General features: G+C 41.9%; 1 protein-coding gene across 2 annotated transcripts in view; it reads right to left on the bottom strand.

The window, feature by feature from the left end:
* Positions 1-14622, bottom strand: part of LOC139369398 (ATP-binding cassette sub-family C member 8-like) — a 142514-nt gene extending 127892 nt beyond the window's left edge. For both annotated transcript variants that reach the window (XM_071108684.1, XM_071108678.1), the window contains exon 1: positions 14354-14622. In XM_071108684.1, the coding sequence (XP_070964785.1) occupies positions 14354-14374 (21 nt within the window). In that variant the 5' untranslated portion in view covers positions 14375-14622. The remainder of the gene's footprint in view (positions 1-14353) is intronic.
* Positions 14623-26407: the final 11785 nt, after the last annotated feature.

The following is a 26407-nucleotide window of genomic DNA, read 5'->3' as shown; positions in this document are numbered from 1 at the left end:
TGTTAAACTGCCGTGTCCTCAATTTGAGATTACCACCGTCCATTGTGGGATTATTCCCCAGGGAGAGTTTAAAACGTCAACTGGCAGAATTAAAAGGGGAGGGGCAGAACAGATGCTTTAACATCGGCTCAGAGGAACATTTTGATCCTCTCATGTTGGAACGTTCCAGAATGGAACTCACGTCGGAAGTTCTTGAAACCTTCAGTAAAATCACTGACCAGTGGCTACAGAGACCACTGACTGACTGACTTTCCTACCTTTCAGCTGCTCCAGTAGTGCATAGGTATGTAATTGGTTTCAAATCTCTATTGGCAGCCTTTCAGGACCGGAACTAAAGCGTTACGACTAATGGCCATGTGGCCAAAGAGACAGACAGACCTACTCACTGACAGACAACCGTCTCAGCTGTTCACAGTAGTCCACCGCTATGTATTTAGTGTATCCTCTGTGAACCTAGGAGGTATCTGAACATTCATCAGGACCTTTTGAAGAATATCTGACTCCAATGGGTGTATCCTGCCAATTCCAGAAGAGAGTAAGCTAGGTTTAGCAGTTATTTTTCTGGGTTACTGTGGTTCAACACAACACGAGAGAAAAGTAAATAGCCTACCTGTGCAGCTAGGGGAGAGCTCTCTATAACTGGGAGTCATTCTCTCACTTAAAATATTGAGATCTGGTGGATAATAGAGAGAGAGAGATCCAAATTGAGCAGCAGCTGCTGAAAAAAATGTACTCTTACAAATATCGAAATGTACATGGTTTTAGAGTGAAGTACATTGGAAAAAGCAAACGGAAAACTGTAAAACTGAATGGGAGACAAAACAAGCAGCAAGCGATGAAGATGAGCTTGTGTAAAAGTATATTTTATATCAAATTGTGCAGTTATCTTAGCTAGCTGGATTGTTTACAAGTTGTTAGGGACTCTCATAAAATAAGCTAGCTAACAAAACATAGCTAGTTAACAACAGAAAGACAAAAGGACAAATGACAAAGGATATCAAAGTAAAACAGTTCTCTAAAGACACTAGGGACAACTGCATTGATGCAAGGCAATGATTCTCAAAAGCCTGGAGGCTTGAATGTGTTTGCTACCCTAAAAGTAGAAGCTGAACTCATCTCAGAAGCTGAGGAAAAAGTCAAGGAGGATGGAGAAAAGCAGACCCCAACAGCCTCTGTGACCCAGCAGGAAGCTCTCTGTGTCCTTCTACCTACCTCACCTGCAGCAGACAGAGCCAAGGACATGCCTACAACACCAAGAACACCTGCTATGCAACGTTTCCACAACACCCTCTCCCTAGCTGAAGCAGAGGTCATAGAGAGAACAAGTTTCAAGTGGAGGACACTGTCCAGAAACTAAAAGAAGAGATGAAACAGTTCAGGGAGGAGAGCAGAGCATCTTTTGCTAAATTAGAAAGCAGAATGGACAAACTGAGTCAGACTAATGATGACCTCAGAGACCATCTGAGCACAACAAGAGAGGAGCTACAACAAAGAGAGAGGTACATTGATACCCTCAATCAGCAGCTAGTCATTATGTTCTCTGCATCAAAAGAACATGTCCACCAGCTTGGTACAACACAGGCACAACCTAAGACCAGCATAACCAGCATGGCCTCCACCACACAGCCTGATGACACTGCACCAGGTCAACCTACCGGCCTCCCAATCTGCTCCAGCCGAGGTCAACCTACCGGCCTCCCAGTCTGCTCCAGCCCAGGTCAGCCTACCAGTCTGCTCCAGCCTAGGTCAGCCTATCAGCCTCCCAGTCTGCTCCAGCACAGTCTGCTCGAGCCCAGGTCAGCTTACCAGGCTCCCAGTCTGCTCCAGCCCAGGTCAGCCTACCAGCCTCTCAGTCTGCTCCAGCCCAGGTCAGCCTACCAGTCTGCGCCAGCTCAGATCAACCTACCAGACTCCCAGTCTGCTCCAGCACAGTCTGCTCCAGCACAGTCTGCTCCAGCCCAGGTCAACCTATCAGCCTCCCAGTTTGCTCCACCCACAACTGCAGTAATTATCCATTCACATGGGAGGTTCTTGGTCCAGGAAAGATTACTCCCTTGACACCAGGTGTATAACTTCTGAATAAGATTGACATCCCCAACAAATGACCTTCGTGCCAAATGTGAAAATGTATCTGGGGCAGTGAGAAGAGTGCCAGAGCGTTCCCAACAATCAATATGTTGTGTCCACCCTCCTACCAAGAAAATACTTCCCGGGACAGTTGATGGACAAAATAAAGCCGATCACTGTGGACTGTGCCTCACTGCTCAACATCATAATGGCTCACCATCCCACTCTGACATGCGAACACTTACAATGCCTTTGGAAAGTATTCAGACCCCTTTACTTTTTCTACATGTTTCTAAGTTACAGCCTTAAATCTAAAATGGACAATACCACATAATGACAAAGCAAAAACAGGTTTATACATTTTTGTTAACATACAGTGGTTCTTCCTTTAAAAGTTTGGAGCTTATGCCGCGACCGTTTGTGGTAGATGGTGGCAGATTGTGGTAAATTGCGTCATTATGACAACAATGGCTGACACTTAAATAACGTGCCATAGAATTCTGTGGCACCCCACAAACTGCGCTGCAGTTCGCCTCAACCTTTAAAGGAAGAACCACTGTGAGTGTTCAGACACTTTACTCAGTACTTTGTTGAAGCACCGTTGGCAGCGATTACAGTATTGAGTCTGCTTGGATATGACACTACCTGTTTTGGCATTGTCAGTATGGGTTATTATGTGTAGATTGCTGAGGAAAATGATTTTATTTAATCGATTTTAGAATATGGCCGTAACGTAATAAAATGTGGAAAAAGCCAAGGGGTCTGAATACTTTCCGAAGGCACTGTATACCATAATGTACACCTTGATCAGGACAGTTTCGGAACCTTTGCTAAGGACCTAAAGGATGCAACACTTCACCCCAGCAGCAGAGTGAAATCATAATTTGGCATAAGCAGGACTAGGCACAATTTTTTTTTTTTTTTAAAGGTACTAACCACACTTGGCTAAAACTTAACAAAGGTACAATCTATTGTGACAATGATGTATACATATGTGCAGCCTATGCTCCTTCAGAATCATCATATCATGATGATACATTTTTTGACAATCTCCATACAGAAATCATTCAATTTCAGGCAGAGTGCTTATTTGTGGAGATTACAATGAACGGGTTCTGAGCCTGACTACACTGCTGCGGGAGGTAACCACCACATATATTTGGAAACCCCTCCTTGTACACCTCCTTGTACCCTCCTTGTACCCTTCCTTGTGCAGAGAGCCACATTAATTCACAGAAATGCTCATTAGAAATGTTGATGAAAATACCATTTTTAGACATGGAAATATAGATACACTTCTCCTTAAAACCTGTTACGGCTAGACGATCCGCTAGCGGAACACAAGTGCAATACACCAAAATAAAGCTTTAAAAACAGCAAGGGACAGGACATCATAATCCTACTGGAAACATAGTGTTGTGGAGACATTGATATTCAGTGTCCCTCAAGGCTATAGAGAAGGTTTACTACCATCAATCAAACATAGAAATGTTAAACGGGGCCGGGACTCAGGTGGAATCATCATTTGGCATAAGCAGGACTTGGCACTAAATGTAATTTCAAGAAAGGTACTAACCACACTTGGCTAAAACTTAACAAAAGTACAATCTATTGTGACAATGATGTATACATATGTGCAGCTTATGCTCCTTCAGATTCATCATATTATGTTGATAAATGTTTTGACAATCTCCATACAGAAATCATTCAATTTCAGGCAGAGTGCTTATTTGTGGAGATTACAATGAACAGTTTCTGAGCCTGACTACACTGCTGCGGGAGGTAACCACTGCATATATTTGGAAACCCCTCCCCTCATTATAAATAATGAGAAACAGTCCTGACCGAATACTGAACAAAAACGGGAAGGAGTTAGTGCATCTCTATCGAACCTTAGGCCTGTACATGCTTGTGTAACAGTTTAACTTTAGTCCTACCCAGGTTTGAACCAGGGACCCTCTGCACACACCAACAACAGTCACCCACGAAGCATCGTTACCCATCGCTACACAAAAGCCACAGCCCTTGCAGAGCAAGGGGAACCACTACTTCAAGGTCTCAGAGCGAATGACGCCACCGATCGAAACGCCATTAGCGCGCACCACTGCTAACTAGCTAGCCATTTCACATTGGTTACACTTAATGGTAGAATCAGATGGGAATCTTTAGGTCGGTTTACTTACTGCTCAGCTCTTGGGATAAGAGTAGTCGATTATGCCATCACATGGACCCTTCCTCCATTAGTGCATTCACTGTTAGACCACAGCCACCATTGTCAGGTCACAGTCAGATTAACGTGTTTCTGAAGAAATTAACCACCAATACTCATTAAAAAAACTTCCCAACAAACTCTACAAAATGAACCAATCGTACAGATGCGCTCCAAAAAGTGCAGAGAAATTCATTGAAACATTGAACTCAAATTAAATTAACTCTATACAGGTCTTCACCTACTCGAAACATCAATTGCATATTCCAAAAAGCAGCATCAAAAGCAAATTTGAGAAAACCAAAGAAATGCAAAATACAAAAAACTAGACGTCTGAAAAATGGTTTGATAACGAATGTTTAAACAATTACAAAACACCTAAGGCAAATGTCAAATGAAAAAACATAAGCAGCAAAACAACCCAGAGCTACACTATAAATACTTTGAAACAGTATACATGCAAGAAATTGAATTATAAGTCATTAAAAAAACAACCAAAATCCATTAGATTACCCAATAACCAAACAAGAACTAAATTAAAATCTAAAATCTATAAAACCAAAGGCTTGTGGTCTAGATAACATCAGAAATTAAATGCTGAAAAACAGCACACCTGTGTCGCAAAATGCTGCGCTTAAAATTGTTCAACATGGTACTAACTTCTGTCTGCTTTCCTGATGTCTGGAACCAGGGGCACATCTCCCCTAACCACAAAAGTGGAGACAAATCAGACCCCAATAATTACAGGGGAATTTGCATAAACAGCAACATGGGAAAGGTTTTCTGTAGCATTTTCAATTCAAGAATCCAAACTTTTCTTCAAGGAAAAAATGTAATAAGTAAATGTCAAATTGGCCATTGTACTACTGACCATATACAGTGGCTTGCGAAAGTATTCACCCCCCTTGGCATTTTTCCTATTTTGTTGCCTTACAACCTTGTATCATTTCATTTACATAACATGCCTACCACTTTGAAAATGCAATTTTATTTATTTATTGTGAAACAAACAAGACAAACACAGAAAACTTGAGCATGCATAACTATTCACCTCCCCCACAAAGTCAATACTTTGTAGAGACACTTTTTGCAGCAATTACAGCTGCAAGTCACTGGGAACTCATTCTTCAAGGCAAAACTGCTCCAGCTCCTTCAAGTTGGATGGGTTCCGCTGGTGTAAAGCAATCTTTAAGTCATACCACAGATTCTCAATTGGATTGAGGTCTGGGCTTTGACTAGGCCATTCCAAAACATTTACATGTTTCCCCTTAAACCAATTGAGTGTTGCTTTAGCAGTATGTTTAGGGTCATTATCCTGCTGGAAGGTGAACCTCTGTCCCAGTCTCAAATCTCTGAAACAGGTTTCCCTCAAGAATTTCCCTGTATTTAGCGCAATCCATTATTCCTTCAATTCTGAACAGTTTCCCTGCTGATAAAAAACATCCCCCCCAGCTTGATGCTGCCACCACCATGCTTCACTGTGGGGGTGGTGTTCTCTGGGTGATGGGAGGTGTTGGATTTGCGCCAGACATAGCGTTTTCCTTGATGGTCAAAAAGGTCAATTTTAGTCTCATCTGACCAGAGTACCTTCTTCCATATGTTTGGGGAGTCTCCCACATGCCTTTTGGTGAACACCAAACGTGATTGCTTATTTTTTTCTTTAAACAAAGTTTTTTTCTGGCCACTCTTCTGTAAAGCCCAGCTCTGTGGAGTGTACGGCTTAAAGTGGTCCTATGGACAGATACTCCAATCTTCGCTGTGGAGCTTTGCAGCTCCTTCAGGGTTATCTTTGGTCTCTTTGTTGCCTCTCTGATTAATGCCCTCCTTGCCTGGTCTGTGAGTTTTGGTGGGCGGCCCTCTCTTGGCAGGTTTGTTATGATGCCATATTTAAAAAAAAATTTTAACAATGGATTTAATGGTGCTCCGTGGGATGTTCAAAGTTTCGGATATTTTTTAATTACCCAACCCTGATCTGTTTGGAGAGCTCCTTGGTCTTCATGGTGCCGCTTGCTTAGTGGTGTTGCAGACTCTGGGGCCTTTCAGAATAGGTGTGTGTGTGTGTATATATATATATATATATATATATATATATATATATATATATATATATATATATATATGTAGACCCTTTGCTGTTGTTCTGGGATTGATTTGCACTTTTCGGACCAAAGTATGTTCATCTCTAGGAGACAGAACGTGTCTTCTTCCTGAGCAGTATGACGGCTGCGTGGTCCCATGGTGTTTATACTTGCATACTATTGTTTGTACAGCTGAACGTGGTACCTTCAGGCGTTTTGAAATTGCTCTCAAGGATGAACCAGACTTGTGGTCTTGGCTGATTTCTTTTGATTTTCCCATGATGTCAAGCAAAGACGCACTGAGTTTGAAGCTAAGGCCTTGAAATACATCCACAAGTACACCTCCAATTGACTCAAATGATGTCAATTAGCCTATCAGAAGCGTCTAAAGCCATGACATCATTTTCCAAGCTGTTTAAAGGCCCAGTCAACTTAGTGTAAACTTAGTGTAAACTTCTGACCCACTGGAATTGTGATACAGTGAATTAGAAGTGAAATAATTGGTCTGTAAACAATTGTTGGAAAACTGACTTGTGTAATGCACAAAGTAGATGTCCTAACCAACTTGCCAAAACTATAGTTTGTTAACAAGACATTTGTGGAGTGGTTGAAAAACAAGTTTTAATGACTCCAACGTAAGTGTATGTAAACTTCCGACTTCAACTGTATCTACATTGGGAAACTTGAATATGGCAGTGATTGCCAGCAGAGCATTGTACGCAATAAAAACAACATTATTCAAAATCAACATCCCAATTAGATTTTGGACCAAAATATTTGACAACGTAATCCTACCAATAGCTCTTTACGGAAGGAAGGTTAGGGGACTTTAAAATGTGGGACAAACATCCAATTGAAGCCCTAAAGTCCATAGAAATGCACAAACTAATAATGCATGTAGTGCAGAATTTGACCACTTTCCAGTGGTAATGAAAAAACAAGAAATATTATTACAATTTAGGCTAAACCTAAATTCATGTCCAAATTCAAGTTTCCAATTGAAAGCACTTCAAACCCAAGAGCTAAGCCCAGAAACGAGCCCTCTCAGTCAGCTGGTGTTGAACCTAACCATCCAACCTGACACTAGCACTGCTTCAAAATAAAGAATTCACATAAACAATATCATGAAGCAATCAAAAGGACTCATATTTACAACGTTGGAAAAATGAAACAAAATCCCAAAACCGACTAAATTGCTATCTGCCCCTAAACAGAGAATACTAACATGCTGATTATCTCTACTCTGTCAGAGATACGAAGCAGAGACAGATCCTTACCAAGTACAGGCTGAGTGACCACCGATTGGCAATAAAAACTGGCAGACATAAAAAGACATGGTTCCCCAAAGAGGAGCGTGTATGTGGTCACTGCACGACAGGGGAGGTAGAAACAGAGATGCACTTTCTCCTTCACTGTGAGAAATATATCTCACCAAGAGATTCATTATTCACAGAAATGACTATATTTATTCCTAATTTAAATGTATTAAACCCAGAGGAAAAACCAAAAATACTAATGTGCGAAGGAGCAAGGTCTCCTCTTGCAGCCAAATATGTACAGCACCAGTCAAAGGTTTGGACATACCTACTCATTCAAGGGCTTTCTTTATTTTTTAAAACTATTTTCTACATTGTAGAATAATAATGAAGACATCAAAACTATGAAACAACACATATGGAATCATGTAGTAACCAAAAAAACAAAAAAAGTGTTTCAGATTCTTCAAAGTAGCCACCCCTTGCCTTGATGACAGCTTGTATTGGCTTTGACAATATTGACGCAATGTTTTTCATGCCAATAAAGCAGCTTGAATTTGAGAGAGAAAGACAGAGAAGATTAGAGGCAAAGGCATGTAAAGTGTGTGTGTCGGTAGTACTCTGAATGATGTAGTGATGGTCATACATAATTTAGTGACAGAGAGAGGTCTCTCTCTCCCTGGAAAGCAATAACATATAACACATGTGAAGGACACATCAAACAAACCATCTTGACACCGAGCACAGTCCAGCGAGATATAGGATATATAGACTCAATATATATATATGACTCAATTGGAGTTGACTACATGGCCCGGCCAAACACTATGCCGCGCCCACTCACCGACCCTTCACTGAATGCGAACACATTCTGATTAGTCCAAAAACCGATGGGTTTGGCCAGAGCATTTGCACACACATGGACTCATCATTTGCTGCTTCTACTCTGTTCTTTATTTTACTCATATTATTATTATTATTAGGGATGCGCAATATATCGGTGAACATATCAGAATCGGCCGCCATTAGCTAAAAATGCCAACATCAGTATTGGCCGATGTCTGGTTTAACCTCTAGTTTAATTTAGTCAAATTCTAGTCAAATTTGACATGCATACCTATATAACGTAGGTAGGTGTTACGTTCCCCAGTTTATGTGTTGTAGGTTGTGTATTTGCATGTGTTTTATTTCAGGAAATGGCTTCCTGAAATCCCTCAAGCAGCTGATTGGTCGACTACAAGGCTAATTGGAGAGCTGACCCCGCCCCCTCGTCAAGACACAGCTGTCTCCAATATTACATTCATTCTGAAGCTATATAAAAGCTAGTGTTCTGTTCAGGAGAGAGAGATTTTTGGAGGTAGGGATTACTGAGAGAGATTTTGGAGGTAGGGATTGCTGAGAGAGGTTTTGCTAGAGAGATTTTGCTGAGGTCATTGCTGAGCGATTGTTTGTGATAGAGAGTTTTTGCTAGAGGTTGATTATGCTGGGAGTTCATTGCTGAGAGTGGGTATGTTCTGTGAGTTTGTTGCTCAGGTAGAGCTTAGTTGATGTCCTCTGTTTCTTAGTTTGTTTGTAAAATTGTGTAATATTCTGTTTCATTTGTTCCCAGGGGGGAAGGGGAAGGCACCTTGGGAGTGCTTAGGCAAGAGGCCCGCGGGCATACATATACCCGTAGTATATTCATTGTCTAGGCACACTAGGTAAGACCTGGGTGGACCACTCCCTGTATTTTGGTTAGGGCACCAGGTGGTGCTAAATTAGGTAAGTAGTGGGTAGGCAGGTAAGATGGGAGAGGGGGGGGGCTTTGAGATTTACTTTCTTTGCTTTGGTTCCGTCCAGCCCCTTTTCCCAATATTACCGTGTACAGGAATAAAGTCCTTGTAAAACGGTACCACATTCTGCCTGTTGTCATTCTTACTCGCACCTACAGTCCATACCTCTTTCGCTTCACAGAGAGTTTAGTTGTAGCAGGGTGTTGCGTTCCCTCTTCATAGAGGCGTGCGTAACAGTAGGTACATGACATAATGACTCCACGTAAAATTTTGCGCTATACGTGCAACTGTCACGACTTCTACCGAAGTCGGTCCCTCTCCTTGTTCGGGCGGCGTTCGGCGGTCGACGTCACCGGCCATTACCGATCCACTTTTCATTTTGTTTTGTCTTTGTTTTACACACCTGGTTTCAATTCCCCAATTACATGTTCATTATTTAACCCTCTGTTTTCCCCATGGTTTTAGTGCGTGATTGTTTTATGTATGTTTGGTCCGTTATTGTGGGCTCGGTAATACGACATGTTATTTGGAATATTTGAGTAAATTTACTTGTTACTCATCTCTGCTGTCCTGTGCCTGACTCCTCTGCACCAGCTACACCCAGACCACTACACATTGCTAGCTACTGTACTTTATTTACCACAGCCTGCCAAGTCAGCTACAGTAGCTGCTATTGTAGCTTTTGATGTGTATTATTGTTGAAATAAAAACATTTGAAATACATTTAAAAAAAGATGTACAAAAATAAAAGCTTGCACTTCAATGACATCCCTCAGATTTCCTTTTATCTTTCCAACCAGGCGCAGTACTATAAAGGCACCACTGATTTCGACAAGAGGCGAAACAGAGATATTCACAATTCAGGGTAACGTTAAGCAGTTAACTTCTATTAGATAACTGGACAGATTTAGCTATGTACAACCATTTTTCAGCAACCATTTTCCATCTAGCTAGTTGGTCAGCTAGTTGCTAGCTAGACATATAGTTCAGCGGAGGCTGCTGAGGGGATGATGGCTCATAATGTCTGGAATGGAGTAAATGGAATGGTATCAAACACGTGGTTTCCATTTAGTTGATACCATTTCATTAACTCCATTCCAGCCATTATTATGAACCATCTTCCCCTCAGCAGCCTCAACTGATATAGTTATGTCTGCCATATTGCGGTATCTAGCTATAAGCTAAACCTGATCAATCAAAGGGTTAGGTGTAAGCAATTATGATAATTACAAATGCCCTTAACTTGGTGTCTTCCATTAACAGACACTGAGAAAGAAAGGATGAAAGTGAGAGAGGGAGAGAGAGGTGGGGAGAAAGTGGAAGACAGACAGAGAGAGAGGGAGAGAAAGAAACTGAGAAAGACAGCAGTGCAAATGTATTTAGACTTGAGTATTTCAACAACTCTTATCTTCCAACTTGTTAGACAACCATATGTACCTACGGGGGAAGGATGGCCAGCCACACAGGAGGGTGATTTTTACTAAGGAGGAGGATGCCGTGCTGACGAGATGCATGCTGGCCATTTCGGAGTGAAGCGCATGGTTGCCAAAATCAACCTACGCTTCTTCTGACAGGGAATTTTCAAGGAGATGGACAGCTGGGCAAGTGAAATAACCTTTTGTTATTCAATCATATTCTGTTATATCTGAAATGATTATGATTTCAATGAATGTCATATCAGAGAGCACACAATTTTTAAATGTGTCACTTTTTGCTTAAAGATCAGTTCCCGGTCTAGCCTGCCAGAAGTTTGAGAGGTTGAAGACTGTGGCGCCCGGAGTTGAAGCCCATCAAAGTTGTTTCACCATGACACATGATCGGTAAGAGTCACACTGGGGCGGCAGGGTAGCCTAGCGGTTAGAGCGTTGGACTAGTAACTGGAAGATTGCAAATTCAAACCCCCAAGCTGACATGGTACAAATCTGTCCATCTGCCCCTGAACAAGGCAGTTAACCCACTAGGCCGTCATTGAAAATAAGAATTTGTTCTTAATTGACTTGCCTAGTTAAAAAAAAGTGTCATAATTCAAATTTTGTCCTGATAAGTTGTTTTGTAATGGTTGCTTTATTTGACCACAGCAGAGTTCCATATTGTAGAATTGTGTGTGTCACTATCCTTACAAATGTGAAAATCTGCATACTGTGTGCCACAGATACGGGTAAGAATAAAGTCATCATCTAAAGTGTTAGAGAGATGTCAGGGGTGGATGTCATCGGCGACTGTCTGACGGCGACTGATCACTTTTCCAAGCGGGTGGCGGCAATACCCATTAAGGTCAGTAAATGAAGAGTACGTGCTTAACTCTACATTCCCTTCTGTAACCCATTAAAATGGATGCTTGGAAACAAAAATAGATTTTCGTTTTGTATGATACCCATCAAGGACGAGACTGGCGAGGCCACCTCCCAAGGCGATGATGACACCCACGGTTCTCCCGAGGTCATCTTTGAGTGTCTGATGTCATGAACGCTGGAACAAGGTACGGATGTTAAGTTATATTCTGTCACCAATGGTTTGTTAAATTTGTTTTTTTACTATTTGTTTTTGTTTTTCACCATGGTACATAAAATCGGACATATTTCAATATCCTACATTGTCAATAGATATCGTTTTCTTACCCCCTCCTCAAGGTTTGGTGAATGGACCAACCAGACCCTCAACCAGACCCTATAACGTACTTTCAGACCACTGAAACACCACCTGATGTGGTGGAAGTTGTCGAACCAGATCAGAACGCCTTCGACGACCAACTTCAGGCACGGTTTTGACCAGGTAAAAATGATTGTTCATATATTTTCTGGCCCTCCAAGAGATATGTAAGAAATGTATTTGTCATATGAAATATACATTGTATTTATTCCTGTTATTTAATCAAGATGAGACTGAACATCGACAAGGCGCAGGAGAAACAGAAGGACAGCTACTGGAGCAGAATCAAGAAGGGGACCAAGTGCAACGACATCCGGCCGAATAACTTGTTTTGGAAGAAGGATGAAAGGAAGGCGAGACCTGGGAAACCTTGCTGCTCTTTTGCTTCTAGCTGGGGTCACCATCTGTTAAGGTGAATATTTTTTTTTTAATCTCATAACTTTGCATTTGCACACAAAATAACCTGAAGCTAGTTTTAATTTCCCTAACACTGATATTTCTCTTCGTAGGGCTACCTCGATGGAAGCTAACAATCTTCTCCAGTTGGACAGTCGACCACTGAAAGCACTGACACCCTACACTTCGGTGAAGCCCAACGGACAAAGTATGTTAAGCTTTGGTTGACATTTGAGGAAGCAAAAAATGGCAGTTAGGCTGAGCTTATAAAAATGTACCTCTTCAATTTACCTCTCTAAATGACTTTAGGACCATCGACTGTCCAAGCCCCCAGGAGGTATCCCATCCACCAGAACCAGTGAGTTCGGATCAGTCTGATTCGCTGCGCTCTTAGTCGGGGGAGGTCCAGCTTGAGGTAGGCTATACCTTCCAAAAGTACATATCTCCCATTTATAACACTGTACTAATCCATCACATTTTCTCACAATAAAGTGTATCCTGTGTGTTTGCTTGTTTACGTCTGTCTCCTCCCCTGTTCCCTTTAACTCTGCTCCTGTTCTCCAGGAGCTAGGGGGTTCTGCCCAACACCCAGACGTGGATCCACCTGATGTACTACATTACCAACCACCCTCCAAACTTTTCCTTATTTCATATACTGTTATTGTTATTGTCATTATCTGCTAAGAAGGTTTTCTTTTCATACTGGGCACATAATGTGAGATACACAGACTAACTAAAACACTAGCACTGCAAACACTCAGAAGAGAGCAGCAGTGCCTGGACTTTGCAGTCTCCCTCTTCAAGTCCCCCTTGCAAGACTGGCTGCCTGTTGAGAACAAGTGACAGGCAGAACCTCCCACCCACACAGCAACCACACACCATAATTCAGTATTTTAGTCTGATTGTTTATTTTTGTACACTCACATGGCAATCTGTGAAAATAAATGAATGATATTTTATGGTACAGTTATGTCACACTTTTTGCCCACAAGGACACAGGGGAACATTATTTGGCATGACAGCCCAGATGTATTTTTTTTTGTTACCTGAGCTACAGATGGCTACTAATACAGGACTTGTAAAGGCCCAGTGCACTACTTTTGTGATTTTTTTAAGGGGGTGCTGCAGCACCCCTGCTTCCCACGGATTAGCAAGGAATTATTTTATACCCTATAGCTGTGCCCCGGTGATAAACTGTGTAGGCTATTGTACCACTTGGATTATAGGACCTGGCACAGGTCTCTAAGGTAACATGTAATGTGGGAGGATGAAGAGAGTAAAATGAAGTTGAGACAATGACCTCGGGTCATTTTTTGCATTTGCTTTTGCCAGAGGACTACCAGGTGCTGAATGTATAAAAGGGATGCCTGGCTCTGGCTTAAATTTATTTACCGAGACATCAATAGGCCCATACTTTTAGAAAGATGGTCACGTTTTTCCATTACTTTCTGATAAAACAATAAATAATCCACTGGGAAAAAACGCAATGAATCGACATTATTTGGACGTAATTTCAACCAAAAATAATATATGTGATGACACTGAAGTAATGTGGAAAACTGATTGGATTTGGGGAAAAAAAGTCATCACCGCAAGGGAATTACGTATTTTTTCCGTAACTTTCAATTTAAATCCAATGACATGGTGACATTGTTTGTTGATTTCACGTTAGTTCACTACTCAACCAAATGTAAATCATAACTGGACATTGAACTGCTGACATATATGCCCAGTGGGAAACAACTGAATAATAAATTTATTTGAAAGACAACAAAAAAATCGATGGTGAGTAATGTTGAGCGAAATATAAAAAACACATACCTTTTCACTGGAGTTTTTATTTCGCCAATTGTGCGCACGAGATAATTGTTTCGACCAACTCATTCAACAACCAAACAGTAGCACCCACACATGCAAAACACTTACCGGTTTGTATCGTGAGATCATTACTTTCAAAGAGCGACGGTTGTGGACTCCAGTCCTCGAGTGCAACAAAAAGCCAACATAAACAGATAACAGGTTGGTTATTTTACAAGTGGACCACAAAAAAATATCGGGGACTATGCATCCTCTCTCTTGTTCATCTTGTCTTGACTGAGCATCCAACCAACTAAAAAAATAAAAACACTCGGAAAGAAACAAACAATTAGTCACATCTGTTCTGGTTTTAAACGCAGCTAGCTAGAGTCCATCACGTCCGCAAACAAAGGGAACTTGGTTAAACTGACAGAAACGATTGATGGATGCCGTGACCGTCTGGGCAAAGACAGTACACTATAAAGATAGGCAGAAACTGCTTCTCCAATAGAAATTCCCGATCACGCTTGTAGGCGATGTCATAGCGACGTTGGCCAATCAAGCACATGCGCAGAAAACGTCGCGCGAATTGCGCAAATGCAGGCCGTCAAACGAATGGCACTTCTTCGATATAAAGTTGTTTTTGACGAAAATGAAAACGTGTCAGTTTGTTACTTTCACGAGGTTGGAGTAATAACATGTTAACATACTTAAGACATTGGCTCGAATCTAGGTGGTGGCTTTACGATTTCGAGAAAATTAACAACTAGGGAATAATGTTTCACTTTTCTTATTGACTTCTCTAACCGCAAACACCAGCCTGGTCTGCTTCGCAAGCGTTCACGCAAGTCTGTCGATGTTGCGCCTCTGGGTTTAGAAACTCTGTGATTTGGGAGTCTGACTCTTCTTTTACCGGGATCTGGCCAGTGGCCACATTCCTGAAACTGTGTACAGAGGAAGCAGCGCGAGACACAATTTCAAGGCACCTTCTGCTTTAGCATGAGCCGTCGACGAATGTACAAAAACCGGTCGATCTGATGCAGACACACAAGATGCTCTGTAGTTACGTAGCCTATGCCAGCCCACCACATTTTAGAATGAACTGAACGTCATTGCCTGAGCGTTGCTATTACATCATCGCCTGGTGAGCAAGCATGCAATCCTACATGAACTACTTAATTTGCAGGCGCAATTAATTGTAGAAGCGAATTCATATAGGCTACAGTAATAATGATGAATATTTTATTAATCAAAATCAGTGGATGATTGAACATTTACTCATACAATATTTTAACTAAACTACACAGGCTGAATAGACAGATTGAATTAGGTTTAGGCAAGGGTCTGCGTGCTCCCGCATTGTAAATGGCACAAGACAAGTGTTCAATTAATCCATTGAAAGAGACCTTAACAATTAGGCCGACTGTGATTCAATAATGTCAGGAAATCCACTTTAGACGAGAAGACCCTCGCCACGGAACTAGGTCGACCCCGCCTACCACAGGCTTCCCAGACAGACAAGCGATGGGCAGAGCGGGGTTTGTATAGACTTTAGCTCAGTGGGTTCACCTGGACGTGTCCAGTACAAAAACGTTTGGAACGTTGCAGATAGAAATGCCATGAATAGAACTGACATGATTCCTTAAAATCAGAGAAGCATGTTTGTTCTCCATAATCAGTGGCGATTTTAGCATGTACATCTTGGCGGGGCAAATTCATTTGTTTTTGATGCATGGCAGCAAAGTCACTACACAACAGAATTCAAGAAACAATACATTAATTGTACTATAAAGGTGACCACAAACTGTTAGGGCCTACACAAAGCTGTCCCAACAACAGAGCTTTCTTTTCAGCACCATGGAGTGAATCCTTACCACTGCTACACCTGGCAATCAGTGGAACCTGGTCTGGCAACATTGCTGATATGGCTGACTTGCTTAAACAAATCTGATTTCGACTGACAATTGGGATGTACAAACTATGGCATAAGGGGACGACGAGCATACAGTTGAAGTCGGAAGTGTACATACACCTTAGCCAAATACATTTAAACTAAATTTTTCACAATTCCTGACATTTAATCCAAGTAAAAATTCCCTGTTTTAGGTCATTTAGGATCACCACTTTAGTTTAAGAATGTGAAATGTCAGAATAAGAGTTGAGAGAATTATTTATTTCAGCTTTTATTTCTTTCATCACATTCTCAGTGGATCAGCAGTTTACATACACTCAATTAGTATTTGGTAGCATTGCCTTTAAATTGTTTAACTTGGGTCAAATGTTTTGGGTAGCCTTCCACACGCTTCCCACAATAAGTTGGGTGAATTTTGGCCCATTCCTCCTGACAGAACAACTACCTAATACACACAAATCTAAAGGGGTGAATGAGAATATGTACAGTGCCTTGCGAAAGTATTCGGCCACCTTGAACTTTGCGACCTTTTGCCACATTTCAGGCTTCAAACATAAATATATAAAACTGTATTTTTTGTGAAGAATCAACAACAAGTGGGACACAATCATGAAGTGGAACGACATTTATTGGATATTTCAAACTTTTTTAACAAATCAAAAACTGAAAAATTGGGCGTGCAAAATTATTCAGCCCCCTTAAGTTAATACTTTGTAGCGCCACCTTTTGCTGCGATTACAGCTGTAAGTCGCTTGGGGTATGTCTATTAGTTTTGCACATCGAGAGACTGACATTTTTTCCCATTCCTCCTTGCAAAACAGCTCGAGCTCAGTGAGGTTGGATGGAGAGCATTTGTGAACAGCAGTTTTCAGTTCTTTCCACAGATTCTCGATTGGATTCAGGTCTGGACTTTGACTTGGCCATTCTAACACCTGGATATGTTTATTTTTGAACCATTCCATTGTAGATTTTGCTTTATGTTTTGGATCATTGTCTTGTTGGAAGACAAATCTCCGTCCCAGTCTCAGGTCTTTTGCAGACTCCATCAGGTTTTCTTCCAGAATGGTCCTGTATTTGGCTCCATCCATCTTCCCATCAATTTTAACCATCTTCCCTGTCCCTGCTGAAGAAAAGCAGGCCCAAACCATGATGCTGCCACCACCATGTTTGACAGTGGGGATGGTGTGTTCAGCTGTGTTGCTTTTACGCCAAACATAACGTTTTGCATTGTTGCCAAAAAGTTCAATTTTGGTTTCATCTGACCAGAGCACCTTCTTCCACATGTTTGGTGTGTCTCCCAGGTGGCTTGTGGCAAACTTTAAACGACACTTTTTATGGATATCTTTAAGAAATGGCTTTCTTCTTGCCACTCTTCCATAAAGGCCAGATTTGTGCAATATACGACTGATTGTTGTCCTATGGACAGAGTCTCCCACCTCAGCTGTAGATCTCTGCAGTTCATCCAGAGTGATCATGGTCCTCTTGGCTGCATCTCTGATCAGTCTTCTCCTTGTATGAGCTGAAAGTTTAGAGGGACGGCCAGGTCTTGGTAGATTTGCAGTGGTCTGATACTCCTTCCATTTCAATATTATCGCTTGCACAGTGCTCCTTGGGATGTTTAAAGCTTGGGAAATCTTTTTGTATCCAAATCCGGCTTTAAACTTCTTCGCAACAGTATCTCGGACCTGCCTGGTGTGTTCCTTGTTCTTCATGATGCTCTCTGCGCTTTTAACGGACCTCTGAGACTATCACAGTGCAGGTGCATTTATACGGAGACTTGATTACACACAGGTGGATTGTATTTATCATCATTAGTCATTTAGGTCAACATTGGATCATTCAGAGATCCTCACTAAACTTCTGGAGAGAGTTTGCTGCACTGAAAGTAAAGGGGCTGAATAATTTTGCACGCCCAATTTTTCAGTTTTTGATTTGTTAAAAAAGTTTGAAATATCCAATAAATGTCGTTCCACTTCATGATTGTGTCCCACTTGTTGTTGATTCTTCACAAACAAATACAGTTCTATATCTTTATGTTTGAAGCCTGAAATGTGGCAAAAGGTCGCAAAGTTCAAGGGGGCCGAATACTTCAGGGTTCACCAAAACAGCTGATATAACCTAGAGGATTTAGGGAGAAGGGGGAGAGGGATGAAGTGAAGAAGAGACTGTTAATGTGTGTGTGTGGTCTCACCTGGTGTCCACACTAAGTGGCTACAGAGTACTTTATGCTGAAAAACAGACACATGAGGACAAACAATAGAAGATAATGTCAATAGAAGATACTGTATGTGATGCAGACACCTATCAGAGTGTACCTGAAACATTTAAAAATAGATGTCTCACCACTTGGTTATTGCAAGGCTAACCCCCAGGGAAATCATGACTTGGCAGCAACAGATAGTCCAGTGAAAATGTCTGGATTTATGTGGTGTAAATCTGAAAATTTTATGAATGCATGTGTGAAAGGTTCAATGTACTTGGTTTTTCAAATGACTGCCTCGCCTGGTACACCAACTACAGAGTTCAGTGTGTCAAATCTGAAGGCCTGTTGTCCGGACCTCTGGCAGTCACTATGGGGGTGCCACAGGGTTCAATTCTCGGGCCGACTTTTTTCTCTGTATACATCAATGATGTCGCTCTTGCTGCTGGTGATTCTCTGATCCACCTCTACGCAGACGATACCATTCTGTATACTTCTGTCCCTTCTTTGGACACTGTGTTAACTAACCTCTAGACGAGCTTCAATGCCATACAACTTTCCTTCCGTGGCCTCCAACTGCTCTTAAATGCAAGTAAAACTAAATGCATGCTCTTCAGCAAATCGCTACCAGCGCCTGCCCGCCCGACTAGCATCACTACTCTGGAGGCTTCTGACTTAGAATATTTGGACATATACAAATAGGTGTCTGGTTAGACTGTAAACTCTCCTTCCAGACTCACATTAAGCATCTCCAATCAAAATTAAATCTAGAATCGGCTTCCTATTTCGCAACAAAGCATCCTTCACTCATGCTGCCAAACATACCCTTGTTAAACTGACTATCCTACCGATCCTTGACTTCGGCGATGTCATTTACAAAATAGCCTCCAACACTCTACTCACAAAATTGGATGCAGTCTATCACAGTGCCATCCGTTTTGTCACCAAAGCCCCATATACTACCCACCACTACGACCTGTATGCTCTCATTGGCTGGCCCTCGCTTCATATTCGTCGCCAAACCCATTGGCTCCAGGTCATCTATAAGTCTTTGCTAGGTAAAGTCCCGCCTTATCTCAGCTCACTGGTCACCATAGCAGCACCCACCCATAGCACGCGCTCCAACAGGTATATTTTACTGGTCACCCCCAAAGCCAATTCCTCCTTTGGCCGCCTTTCCTTCCAGTTCTCTGCTGTCAATGACTGGAACGAATTGCAAAAATCCCTGAAGCTGGAGACTCATATCTCCCTCACTAAATTTAAGCACCAGCTGTCAGAGCAGCTCACAGATCACTGCACCTGTACAAAGCCCATCTTTAAATAGCCCATCTAACTACCTCATCCCCATACTGTTATTATTATTTTTTGCTCCTTTGCACCCCAGTATCTGTACTTGCACATTCATCTTCTGCACATATGTCACTCCAGTGTTTAATTGCTAAATTGTAATTATTTTGCCACTATGGCCTATTTATTGCCTCACCTCCCTTATCTTACCTCATTTGCACATGATGTATATAGACATTTTTCCTACTGTATGTTTGTTTATTCCATGTGTAACTCTGTGTTGTTGTATGTGTCGAACTGCTTTGCTTTATCTTGGCCAGGTCGTAGTTGTCAATGAGAACTTGTTCTCAACTAGCCTACATGGTTAAATAAAGGTGAAATAAAAAATAAAAAACAAGACAGGCAGAGATGGAGAAAAAGAACACAGAACAGTTTAATTACCTCTGGTTATGGACACAATAAAGCCAGCAGTAAAGCTTCCACAGCCTGTTCCTCACACAGTGAACATCTGGCAATATCTACATTTTTGACCCCTTGATCAGCTCGCTCTCTGAACGTAAAGAAAACAGCTTATTTTTTATAGATATGAAAACAATAACTGTTATATGACCGTTCAATCTAAAGCAGCAGATGTCATTTTTAGGATATGTCAATACAGCCCAGTACTGCTTACCTGAGATGCCATCTTCTTAGGTGTCCACTTTGACTTTCTTTGTGTCAGAAAAAAGTTGCTTTCAGAACAATTATTTTTGATTGAAAATTTAAAAAAGGTCTCAGAGCGAGTGACGTCAACGATTGAAACGCTATTAGCGCGCACCCCACTAACTAGCTAGCCATTTCACACCGGTTACACCCGACTTGAAAAACATCTAAATATAAACATTGCGAGATATTTGGCGAAATAGACAGACATGCCTATATTTCCCCCATAGGAAACAATGGGAAGACCGCAGAGTTCCAATATTATTTTTGTTGTTTACATTTTAACTATAAAACAACGTGAGCAGGTCTCATTGCCAACAATAGCGAAGCAGGCATTGTGACGTTGAACAATAAGCTGGGAATTGAATGTTCGGAAGGCGAGTTGGTGCTCAATAAAACTAAAAGGAGCTGGCAGGGTGAAAAATGCACTAAAATAAGTCCTGTTTTTTTGCGATTACTTCAAAACGTCGGCAAGCAGCTGGGAAATATGGTCATATTATGAAACTGGGCTCCACGGCGGATGCAATGAACTCGTTTTTTATCAGAAAACAACGTTGTTAAAAATGTCATGTGTCCAGCCTACTATCTACACGGATTTCAGAGCACTCTCATCTGAGTGTACCAGAGCGCAGAATAATTACTTTACCAGCGCTCAACACCCGTTGAATATGGCCGTTGTCAGTAAACGTCGGGAAAAAAGCATAATTAAATTGTATCCAGCAGCACATTTATAGTCACCAAAGCTCTGGTTAACACGAAAACTGCCTTACTAGCTCTGCTAGGGCGAGTAAAATGGTCAGAGTGGTCTCATTTGTGTCTGGAAGTAGCTAGCAAGCTAGCCAACATTAGCGTGGGTGCTTGACTGCCGTTGTAAGGCCAGAACTCAGAAATCAACCCTACTCCTCGGCCCGAACGTCCAGTGTGCGCTCCGAGAGCAAAACGGTCTGAATTTACAAACTGACAATTTTTCTCTGAATGGGAACCCCATAATATTAATCAAATTAATTAAGCCAAATTTCTTCAAATCAATCCGATATACTATGCAATTACATAAAAAGGTTTGACATTTTCTGGTAATGCCAATATGGAATACTATCAAATGCTTCTCAAAGATGCCCTCTGGTGGTCAAACTAGCAATAACTTGCAGTAGTAGAAGAATGACGTACCACAAAATGACGTACCGCAGAATGCTGCAGCAGCACGCAGGCTGTGCCGCAGTATGAGGCAACTTTTAAAGGAGGAACCACTGTAGATACACACTGAGTTCTATCTGTCAAGTCATTTTTACACCAGTTACAAGGAGCCTGGTCTAGGCCAATTGAGGAAAGCCTCTGAATTAGCAGTGAGTGATCAACAGTATCGAAAGCCTTTAACAGGTCAATGAAGAGGGAAGCACAATGTTGCCTTTTATACATACAGTTAACCACATCATTTGGAACTAAGGATGCCGCAGCGATAGTGCTATGACCTCGTATCTCTAATACATACCATGGGAAAATGATCACTGAGATCACATGAAAGTAATCCACTAGATAAATATTTATGGGGGTTATTAGTAAGAATTATATCAATCAATGAGGAGTTAACCAGGTTTTTCACATTTAGCCATATCCATTTTTAGACCAATTGAGTCAGATTAAAATCAATGCATATGCTCTTAAATTGATCTGAGGCCGGGGATAGACAATCCAGATTCAAATCCCCTAAAATGACCAACTCCAAGAAGAAAAAAAAAGTTAAACACTCAGATATAGCACTAATAGCAACCGCCATAGCAGCATGGGGGCTGTAAATCCCAGCAACAAATACATGTGTATTCTGGTTTATGGACACATCTACAACTAGGAGCTCAAACGTCTTAGGAACAAAAATGTTAAATTATTGGGACTCCAAGAAATGAGATTGAACATATATCGCCAATTCTTCTTTAAAGTCGGAGGGGGGGATTCAGCTCACTCCTATAAAAGCTAACAGGCATAGGGTCATCTGCAGCAATTTGTTGAGTGAGCTGAGACTTTCCAAAGATCCCTGGCCAACCACGTGAGAGCATTTGACAGACCTCCCTCAAGTCGCTGGATGCAGGGGCTGAGGCGGGAACTGGTAGGAGTAGGGAGGTTAACCAAAACTAGCCTGGGAGGGAGGTTGTGGGGGAAATTGAGGAAGCTGCCAAAGCTCCAAACTCTCAGCATATGAGGGCTGATGATGTGAATGATACATGGTGTGGACTGCATCCTGTGGTGCAATACCCTGAAGAGGGTTTTGCCAGAGGCTAGGGTAGTGGTCGGTGCTGTGTAGAGCTGGGCTGAGTTGATGTGGGCCTGGTCTTGTACAGCTGTGTTGGGCCCGTCTGGTAGATCTATGCTGTGATGGGCCGGGTCTGGTAGAGCTGTGCTGATGCGGGCTGGTTCTAGTAGAGCTGTGCTGTGATGGGCCGGATCTGGTAGAGCTGTGCTGATGCGGGATGGTTCTAGTAGAGCTGTGCTGTGATGGGCCGGATCTGGTAGAGCTGTGCTGATGTGGGCCGGTTCTAGTAGAGCTGTGCTGTGATGGGCCAGGTCTGGTTGAGTTGTGCTGTGATGGGCCGGGTCTGGTAGAGCTGTGTTGATGCGGGCCGGGTCTAGTAGAGCTGTGCTGTGAAGGGCCGGCCCTAGTCTGGCAGCATGGGAGGGAGGTTGTAGGGGGAATTGAAGAGGGTGGTGTGGCTGGCGATGCTCCAAACTCTGCGCTGGGCCTCTTTGACTGCGTATGGCTTGGGCATTGCTCAGTGTATCTGCATGCAGTTGCTGGGAGAGAAGTGGTGAAGGGTGGTATGAGGGGTAGCGTTTCTGCTTGTTCTCCAGTCTCTCTGAGGCACCACTGGATGCAGGTCTATAGGAGCATCTGATTTGTCTCACAGAGTTGGTGGCTGGTCTGCTGCTCCTGTGGGGTGAGGTGGACTGGCCAACATTCTTTAACGTCCTGGCGAAGGTGGGGACTGTATCTTTGTACAGGTGTACATTGTCGTACAGACTGTCCAGGCTGAGGGTGGGATGGCGGGCCAGGTGTACGATGAGCCATAGCACACAGTCCTGAGAAGCTGGTATTTACCCGATGGATGGTGGCAGGGTGAACATCTCTCCTCTGGAGCAGGGTATACATTACAATCTTTGCAAGGGGGAAGATGGTGGAGGACCTCTCCATCACTCCCCTTAGTGATGTGGTCACTCTCTCCTGTTGGGCACGCAGGTCATTGGTCCCTGTGTGAATGAGGATATGGCTGGGGGAGCCAAGCTGGGCCACAGTCAAGAGCTCCATACCTCACTCTGCTGTGGGGCACCATAACTTTGCCACCACTTTAAGTGGGAAAAGTTTATTTTATAATACGGTGTCTCTCACTGCTCTAATATAAACTTTCCATTGGAGTCAATCATTAATATAGTGTTTGGTTTCTCGTCAGGTTTGTGGAGGATGGCAGGAGTGATGGGAGCAATTACAGGCCGTGAGATCGGGATGGAGGGGTTCAGCTGTGTTGGTGGTGCATTGGTTGGTTGGGTTGGTTGGTTGGTGGGTGGGTGCTGAATCAGCTGTTGGCTTGGTCCTGGGTTTTTGTGGGACTCTTTGTAGAGCTAACACACCATAAACATGCATAAAAAGTATTTACAGTCAACAGAAATTATTAACACACAAAATAGATGAGATAATAATTATCTTTATAGTTAGACATGACTCTGTAAAAATCCGATGTTAGCCAGCTAGCTAGAGTGGCAAGCTAGCCGATCAGTTACATGTAGGTGCATATGTATCACCACGCATGCTATGTCGTGTCGAGCGTTGTAGAACGCAAAATGGGACTTAACCAACCGTGTGGTGGGACCCCTCCCCGTTTCATGTGGCGCAGCGAGAGGTACTTGCTTTAGACCAGAGATGATGAACACGACGTTAATCATTTCACATTGCATACTGAGTATGACTTTTAATCTTAATATCCACAACAGTAGCTATGTTTCCATTAACTTGTCCAGTGATATATTTGTCGACATTGTGAAAGTTTGCATAGAAAATAGATGTGACAATTGCCTGAAAGTAATCGTCACACCAATTAAAACATATATATATATAATAATTACACAACCTACAGTGTCAAATAAAAATTAAGTGTTACCATTACCCATTAGGCAAATTGCACATGAATAAATTTGTGGCAGCCTGTATGCCAATTTGTTTCATGTCTCAGGTAGTCCACGAAAGCCAGCAGGGTTAGAATGCAATAATTGACCAATATTTGAATAATTCTCATGTGCCGACATATCACCACGGTCCGTCCCATGGTGAAACTTGTTCTCCTGTAGATCTGAAATTATTGGATGGTGAAACTTTCCAGCCAACCAGAAAAGCAAGGCCAAGCAATTGAGGTATTCGTGAAAGTCAGGACAGTCCTTGCCCTGCAAAGAAAGTTTATTTGTATTTTTTTTTATAGTTAAGCAGTAGACATTTAGAATAAAATGTGGAGTGGAGCTTCATAGTTACGCAATGACATCACGTGCGTACTGTACAGCTGTGTTGGGCCCGTCTGGTAGATCTATGCTGTGATGAGCCGGGTCGGGTACCTTCAAAATTATTCGGTAATCATCATTTATTGGAAAAACACAGTTTCCATCATAATTTGTTCCAATAAAGAAAGTTAAACAGAAGAAATATCCTCCCTTGTCAAAGGGTTACAATTTTCTCGATCTTTAGAAAATGTCTCCTATATCTGTCCTTTCCATTACACGTCGTGCAGGTTTTGTTTGCGACAGTAAGCTAGGTTTGGCGACAGATTTTCATGCAAAATCTAAAATCTGCATAAAGAAAATATGTTAATTTCCCCACCAAACTTTGTTGCGGTTGAAATCAGTGTGTGATGATTTGGAACGCAAAACATGTAATTTTTCTATTAAAGTTGTCATGTACCGAATACAAATATAATGTTCAATGTGTTCCCATCACATTTTTTCAATTCTACCGATAGTTTTGTCCGAAAAGCTGTTGAGTTGAATAGCAAAAATGCCTACTCTGTTATTGGCATGTGCATTCTAGCCAACAGCTCGTCATGTCACCAGAATAAGAGTCTAAACATGTATAGGGAAGGAGCATCAAAGCTCATTCCGTGCACTTTCACCACCCTGTGAAGTTCATCATAACTTATTTCATTTGTAGCCTAATAAACTGCATGGTTTCGTAGTGGGAGGACCACACACCATGTCATCGTGTGACTCCGAGTTCACTTCTAGATGATGGTTATTATATCAATATTTAGTAGTTTTCACCGTAAGTTCTCGCCAATTATTTTGACCAACACAAACAAATTATCTGTCTGCATTTATACAATTGTACCGAAACCTCCTGTTTCCATTACAGATGTCGTGATTCTTTTTTATACGGTATGACTTTACTCGCATAAGGTCATCCTCCTGAGGAGAATGAGCTGGCCAATCAGCCCTCTACTCACGTTAATATTTTTAATGACAGGTTGGGGTACCTGTTGGGGTACGCCCACACTATTCCAACACAGAAAAGCTGTTTTTTAACATTACCACTTTTTGGAAGGAAAACTATTTCACTCATATTGTAAGTAATTCTAGGTCATATTTCATAGAAATTTGGAAACACTGGACCGTTACTTTAACATTACACGAGGAATGTTTAAATAATGCTATGGAACTGAATGTCTAGAATTAAAACCATATTTGAAATTGTAAAAGTTGTAATTGTAAGTTCTCGGCAATTAATTTTACCGACACAAACAAATTATCGAAATTATCGAACAAACAAATGATCTGTCTGCATTTATACAATTGTACCGAAACCTCCTGTTTCCATTACAGATGTCGTGATTCTTTTTTATACGGTATGACTTTACTCGCATAAAAACTGTGGATGGAAACATGGTTAATGCTTTTGACGAATCAACCTGGGTCAATGGAAACCTGCCTAGTGTTTCTTTCATTCAATGTAAATAATGCTACTATTAGAGAGAGAGAGAGAGAGAGAGAGAGAGAACTAACGCATTAGAATTCCAGCTTTATAAACTGGCCAAATCGTGAATCCAGACAATCTGATCAG

This window comes from Oncorhynchus clarkii, chromosome 2 (genome assembly GCF_045791955.1).
Source record: "Oncorhynchus clarkii lewisi isolate Uvic-CL-2024 chromosome 2, UVic_Ocla_1.0, whole genome shotgun sequence".
NCBI classification, from domain to species: Eukaryota; Metazoa; Chordata; class Actinopteri; order Salmoniformes; family Salmonidae; genus Oncorhynchus; species Oncorhynchus clarkii.
This window is presented reverse-complemented; position numbering and strand designations above follow the sequence as displayed.